The 6,941-nt window shown below is 39.0% G+C and overlaps 1 protein-coding gene across 1 annotated transcript in view; it reads right to left on the minus strand.

Annotated features, from left to right (window-relative positions):
- The window catches only part of RYK (receptor-like tyrosine kinase), a 47,551-nt gene extending 41,441 nt beyond the window's left edge, over window positions 1–6,110 (minus strand). The window contains exons 1-3 of the mRNA XM_010285866.1: window positions 6,074–6,110; window positions 3,023–3,144; window positions 1,139–1,238 (exon numbers count right to left, since the gene is read on the minus strand). Coding sequence (XP_010284168.1) covers window positions 1,139–1,238; window positions 3,023–3,144; window positions 6,074–6,110 — 259 coding nt within the window. The remainder of the gene's footprint in view (window positions 1–1,138; window positions 1,239–3,022; window positions 3,145–6,073) is intronic.
- Window positions 6,111–6,941: the final 831 nt, after the last annotated feature.

Here is a 6,941-nt window from a genome sequence, read left to right on the forward strand (position 1 = left end):
CTTTTCAGACATTGTGAAAGAACATTTAAATGATGGGGGTCTTTTTAAATGATGTTTATAATGTACATTTTTAAAGAACTTGATATTAAGAAATCCTATTTTAGTCTTCATGCCTTGTAATTTCAGACAACTATTAAAGCATTAAAGGGCACAGATCTTCAACTAATTTCTGTGAGTTATATTAGAATTTTGCAGGTTAACAAAATTGGATCGCTAAAATTATTTATCCACAAATACATTAGCTTCGGAGTTAAAGTGCTGTCACAAGAGAAACCTCCATTATCACAGAAAACCAGAGAATTTAGTTTTCCTCCTTGCTTTTTCAAATGCTATGAAGGCTAGCTTTTTTCACAACCATTAAGTTTAAATATTTTGGTCTCTGCAAATCTGACTGGAATCAAAGCTTAAATTAATGTGACATCATTTACTTTCTAGTTTACATACTAGTATTATTTATGCCAACAGAGCAGACACAACAAGCCTAATTCCCCAGTGCCTGCTTTTACAAAAAAGTGGTATACAACCAAAACATCAATATATATTTCCTTGTCCCTTGAGTATCTAACAGAGCACAAGACAGCGAGGAATCATACTTGAACAAGCATGAATGATGATCATTTGCACATTTCCTGAAACAAATGCAATTATTCCTAGTATAAATTCTATGGAGGAGCCAGTATGTATTCAAAATAGTTTCTCAGTTTTAAGCTTACCATAAACACTGTAATGTATCAACAACTCCCACACATCTTGAAATATCACCTCTATAGGCTGGAGAAATTAAAAGACATGAATTTTAAAATCCATGCAATTGTTAATTATCATTGTTGAAAGAGAACGGGAAGCTTGCGTATGTACATATACATAAAAAAATGTTATGTTTCCTTTCCAGGAAAATCTCTGTCCTCCACTAAACAGGGAGGGGGTGGGGAATATTACTCTCAGACTAATAGTCTCAATCTATAATACCCTTTCAGCAATGTCAGGACTGTTGCAGAAGGCCTGTAAACATATTACATTTAATGGAGAAAAATTATGCTCTTATGCAACACTACACACATTCTGGAAACAAAGGACCACCAGAAAGCATTATTAGTATCAGCACCGGCTGTGTGCTTCCAGAGGATGGGAGGTTTACCTGAAAGGGTGCGAGGAACTTCTCCTTGTAGAGAAATGTTGGCCTGGGGCATAGCCATAGCCATGGGATTATCTACCTGAAATCCCAGTTTATACTCAACCTGTAACAATAGTTGGGAGAAGGAAGACACATAAGAAATCTCTACAGTAGTAAAAAGAAATGCTACATACCTTTTCATAATAATTCTTGAAATTAAAAAAACGTATCTTATTTTCAAAGAATGCTGGCGATTTTAGGTGCCCAAATTCAAGGTTTCTTATATGAAGTCTAAATATCAGACTTTTGCGACAGTTCAAATTAAGAAAGCCAAAATAGAAACCACTCTTGAAATCATTCTTGAAAATTTGAAGCAGAATTTAAAGCGCTGTATTAAAAAAAAAAAGCCACAAAACTCTCTTGCAATACTTTTAAAACTTACTTGTTCAAAAGCCAGTTTGTTAAAACCATAGGAGTTCAAAAGTTCCCCCTCTTCTAGTCAGTTTTATAAACTACACAGCCAAAATTGCTTATGAACACTTTACTCAACCATAGTCAGGATTTGGTTTCCACTTAAGAAGCTGACTCTGCAAATATTCATTCAAGAAGAGTACTGGACCTATTGTAACTAAGTCATAAGCTCCTGCTGGAAATTCATTCTATCCCTCCACAATCAGCTGAATAAATTTGGTTTGACTTTGTTTGCCCCCGTTAGTTTTTTTCCCCCCTTTCTAAAACATGATAGCATGCAATTTATTTTTCAGTCAAGATGACAAGGGTAGAAACATAACCCAGTTTCTGAGCTCCTATAAACTGCACTACACCCATCGTACAAAGTTAGCACAGAAGATGCGAGTGGTGTAATGTAAGCAGGACTACACGCGCTGAAAAACTCCTATTCAAAATTCACAGACAGGCCCAAGGAAGCTCAGGGCAGGGACAGCGATGCAGGTAGCTCATGGCTGAAGTTCTAACAAGGAAACTCTTTCAAAGGTCCTACTCAAAAGGCAAGTGACAGAACTGCCTGTGAAAGTGGAATACGATATCAAGTAGAAGGGCTGGCCTGCATTCTGCCCAATACCATTGCAGGCCAAAATTCATATCTTCTAAGAAGTTACACCCCGAAGGGAAGAACACTGGCAGAAGGAATCTTCAGAAATAACAGTGGTGGAGTTGTTAAATGTTACTGTTCCTACTGTAGTCTTTCCCACTTAAGGGCAGAAAAATAACCATCACTCAAGTTTAAAAAAAAAACCAAACAAAACCAACAGAACAAAACCAAAAAGGACTAACATCTGGCAGAGACTAAACAGATCACTTCATATACCAAAAAAAAAAAAAATTGTTAAGTAACTGGAAATCCTTCAAAATGTAAGAGCATACGCAATCTTTGACAGCTGTTGCTGCATGATGCAGCCATGGTGATTAAGTGAAATAAAAATCCCTTTCCATTTAATCGTGGCTCTGTAATAACATACTAGATGCTACTTTTATAGATTCTTCTTGTCTTCAAACATATGTTTCTAGAAACCTCTAAAACACAATTGCTCTACATTTGATTTCCAGAGGCTTCTGTTCACTGCTGCCCCTTCTGCACGTTCAGTGCACCACCAGAAGAAATTCCACAGCCAGCAGCTTGTATACATATATACACATGTAGCTTGCCAGAAGCAAGAAGTATAAAATACTTCAAAAGGAAGTGCTTCATCTTTCTAAGCCAAGAGAGGAACAGTTTGGCTACACATCATCTTAACTTATTGCCTGCAATCACATAAATAATTCTTTTGCACCTAGCATATGCTAATTTTTGCAAAGAAAAAAAAGCCATTGAATTATAAATAGTGGGTATTCACTAAGCTATACAGATCGTGTATCAGGTACTCAAACACAGAAGTTATGCCTGCTTACCTTGGATTTAGCATGCCAGCTGAAGTGAAGATTGTTGGTCTCGCTGGGTATTAAGAGATTGAAGGACAACGCATAGCGATTAACCACATCATTCCTCACGTAAGACAACTCTGCATCAAGACCTGCAATGAGAAAGAAAGAGTAAGACAGGGAAGAACAGGACCAGCAGCAACTCACCAGAACAAACGACTCTTAGTACCACCAGCTCCACTTGTATTTGAATGTTTAAGCAAATACTTCCTCCGGTCCATAAATTCAATTGCAGGTTTGGAAATCAATGCTCAGGCACATCAGCATTAACAAGAGTGCTTCAAATTCTTACAATGCAACGATTTCAGAGAGATGCTGCAGCCTAATAAACAGGTAAAAGCTGGAATGTAATGGAAGGAAACACAACTTTTCAAACAATTCTCCAAATCACAGACTCTCCTGAACATATCCCTGTCTGCTTCTGGGAATCACAGGTCCAGTCTTGCTCTTATTTACAACTCTGTACACTCAAAACAAACTGCTTTCGATTATCAGCTTTTTAATTGCAGGTGATTCTTCCTCAACAGCTCATTTCTTGAGCCCAAAACACATAGGCACTATGGAATTAACTTCAAGGTAATGAGATCATAACACAAAGCACATACTGAGAGAAGGAATGACATTTGTACACCAGGTAATACTAATATTTTATCTCTACCCTTTGCTTTCTGAACATTTTAATAAACCTAGAGAACTGAAAGACCCATGAAACTATTCATTTACAGAGCACTAAGGTGCATTTTGCTAAATAAGACCCATACTCTGATATTAAAAATATTGAAGCTGCCATTATCTTTTGCAGCACACTTTCCAAGGTCATACTGAATCAGGGTAGGACCCTACAGCTTGCCCTGGGTGTCACTAGCAATTAGTGGTTAAAGTAAGCACTACAAGTTAACCCCCTTCCTTGCAGCTGTAAAATTAATTCCAGCTCCATATCCTCAGGACAAAACCATACTGTATTTATAATCCATACCATTTTGTCTTGTCTCACACAGCTTTTCCTCCGCTGCTCCCAGTTAAACACCATCCAGGCTCAGCAATATACTGACATGCTAAGAGAACAACTGGGCAAGTCAGACACAGGTGCTGTCTCCAAGCATGATCTATGCAGAGGGCACCAAGTTCAATTAAAGTATTCACAGTACAACTGGGAATGTAAATAATGAGGTTATTTTTACTATGGCTGGAAAGTCAAGAAAACTGGAGAGGCTGACTCCAAGATGACAGCATTTAAGGTTTCCTTAAGTTATTCCAAGAATCTATGGAATCATGAAAGAGTTCCGGGTTGTTTTTTGGGTTTGTTTGGTTTGTGTTGTTTTTGTTTGTTTGTTTGTTTTAAGGGGGGGGGGAAATCAAAGATAACTATTGAACTGTGTAGACAAGCTGCATTTGAAGAAAGTGATAATTATTTTGAGGGAAACAATGCTTCCCATTTAGTGCAAAAACTGGGCACAGATCAGTGCAAAGTGATAAGCTTTCTCTTATTCCAGAACTTGATTTAATCCACCTTGTTTTCACCAGACATAGAAATGCAGCCAAGACATTCCTCTTCGTTCTTGTTGCCATTAACCACTGTTACTCCCTGCTGGCTCATTAGTGTCCTGAAACTCAATCAAAACCCAAGAGTAAATAATCACAGATGCTGGGGGGGAGCGGCGAGGCGGAGAACCCTAGGCAGAGGATGCATGAAAGGAATCAACAGAACAGAGTAATCCCAGGGAGAAATACTCTCAGACAAGATCTTGAACAGAAGAAGATGCAGGTGATGCCTTAAGTGCTGAATGTAATCAACCTGAGTAAGTATATATAAAAAAACTTAAATCTTTCTTCTCCAATTTCTCCATATTTCCACTCAAATAACAAATGGCAAATGCAAAAGCATATCCACCAATAAAACTGGGAGGAGGGGGAAGCACAGACACACACCTTGAAACAAAACAAAACTTTGAAAACACATAAAAGAAATAGCAAACTTCCAAAATACCTTGCCCAGGTAATTTTTATATGTGTACATGTTTACACATGAAATCTACCTCAGATTTAGAAAACATGGAAGGAACATGAAAAAGAGCTTACAACTATCAGACACTTGCCATTAGAGCCAATCAAGAAGGTGGGAAGCTTTATGGGCATAAACTTACCAAACAAAGTATTTAAATCAAACCCAGTAAGTACATGTTATTAAAAAAAAAAAAAAAATCAGCAGACAAAAGGATGAGCAGATGAAACAATGAAATTGGAGCAGTGGAACTGCTTTTGGAGTAAAGAAAATCTTCTCTTGCTGATAAATGGTCACACCAGTGATTAGAGGTTCACAAAAACAACTCAGAACTTGTTAACACTATCAGATTTTCAAGGTAATAATCCTTGATTTAATATAAACTTTGTAGAGAAACTGGTCATAGAAATCAAATGGGTACACAGCAATAAAATTGCCTGTTACAAAAACTGGCCTTTACAGAAGTAACGTAAAAGGCAATCCTAAGTGAAGCTGCCAGGCATAAATATCTTGATGTGCAGTAATATCTAAAGGTGTACAAAACCAAATTACCCCACAGAAGATCAATCAAATATTTAAGCTTTAACAGCGGTACAACACTGAGCAATTTGATTATATAGACCATTAATATTTTAATGCCTATACTGCCATAAAAAGCCGCACACTAACAGGCGATGCTAATTTTTCATACCCTCGCTGCCTCCTCCACCTCAATCCTGAGTTCCTGACGCACTTTGTCAGTTTAATTTATCTCAGTCAGGCCAGAAAAACACACCAAAAATTGCAGTTGAACCTGCCAGTCCAAAAAAAAAAGCGCACCTTGCCTGTGCTCCAGGCAGGCAGCCAGGCAGGAAGGTGTGTTCTGCCCGACATGAAGGAGCCCAGGTACCAATTGCCGGCAATGCCGGGAGCTGCACCACATCCCAGCCATAAGGGAGGGCACTGGGAAGGTACGTGCAGGTAAGCAATCACACAGGGCTCCGCGGCAAGCGGTGGGGAAAGCCAGAACCGTAGCTCACCAATCAGCCACTGAATAATCCTGATGCAGGCTGCCATCCTTTCGCTCACTGCATTCCTGGGCTTCCTCTGTTTTATGAGTCTTCCACTTTGAGGAAGAAAAAATTTCCCCATACCCACAGAAATTGCCCGGGCAATGCTGCAGCACCATGCACGTTCAAGAGCTCCTCGGTGGGTAGACTCCAGATTTCTATAGTTAAAACATTTTAGCCAAGATAAAGCATGCTTTTCTCAACACCACATGGGATGCACAGGTTAAATTCTCACCGAGAAAAACCACGGCACAGTGTGCCAGGCTCCAACAGCCCTGCGCTGCTGAAGGCAGCAGACGAAGATACCACTGCAACCACGCTGGGCAGACCACAACCAACGCCTCTCTTCCCACAGGTTTGGATCAGGAGGACAACGACCAGCCTCAGTGAAATATCAAACAGGTTCAGATATGTCCACTGAGTACTGGCTGCGAGCTACCTCTATTTAATCAGGTACTTTGTTCCTGTTATCTACATACTTTTTTCTTTTTTTTTTTTTTTTTTAAAACCACACCACATAGTTGTGCTGCCTCAATGCTTAGATTTCCAGACCAGTTAAGTGCTATTATTAACTTAATCTGGAGTAGATACTGAAAATGGTTAAGGAGTTTGCAGAAAACCACGTTAGGCTCCATTACCATGACAGCTTAAGTCTAACTCAGAATTGCTTTAATTCTGCATTTCACCTTTCTTCTGACATGCATACTTGCACCTGCCTTGCAATGTTCCTTATTTAAACCTTCAGCAAGCCATGTTCAGGGAGTCAAGCTGGCAAAACGCTAATGCAGGGGGTAAAAAAAAAAAAGTGAAGGAACACATCTCAGTCCATTTAACTCCC

Source organism: Phaethon lepturus, unplaced genomic scaffold (genome assembly GCF_000687285.1).
Source record: "Phaethon lepturus isolate BGI_N335 unplaced genomic scaffold, ASM68728v1 scaffold12834, whole genome shotgun sequence".
In the NCBI taxonomy this organism is placed as follows: domain Eukaryota; kingdom Metazoa; phylum Chordata; class Aves; order Phaethontiformes; family Phaethontidae; genus Phaethon; species Phaethon lepturus.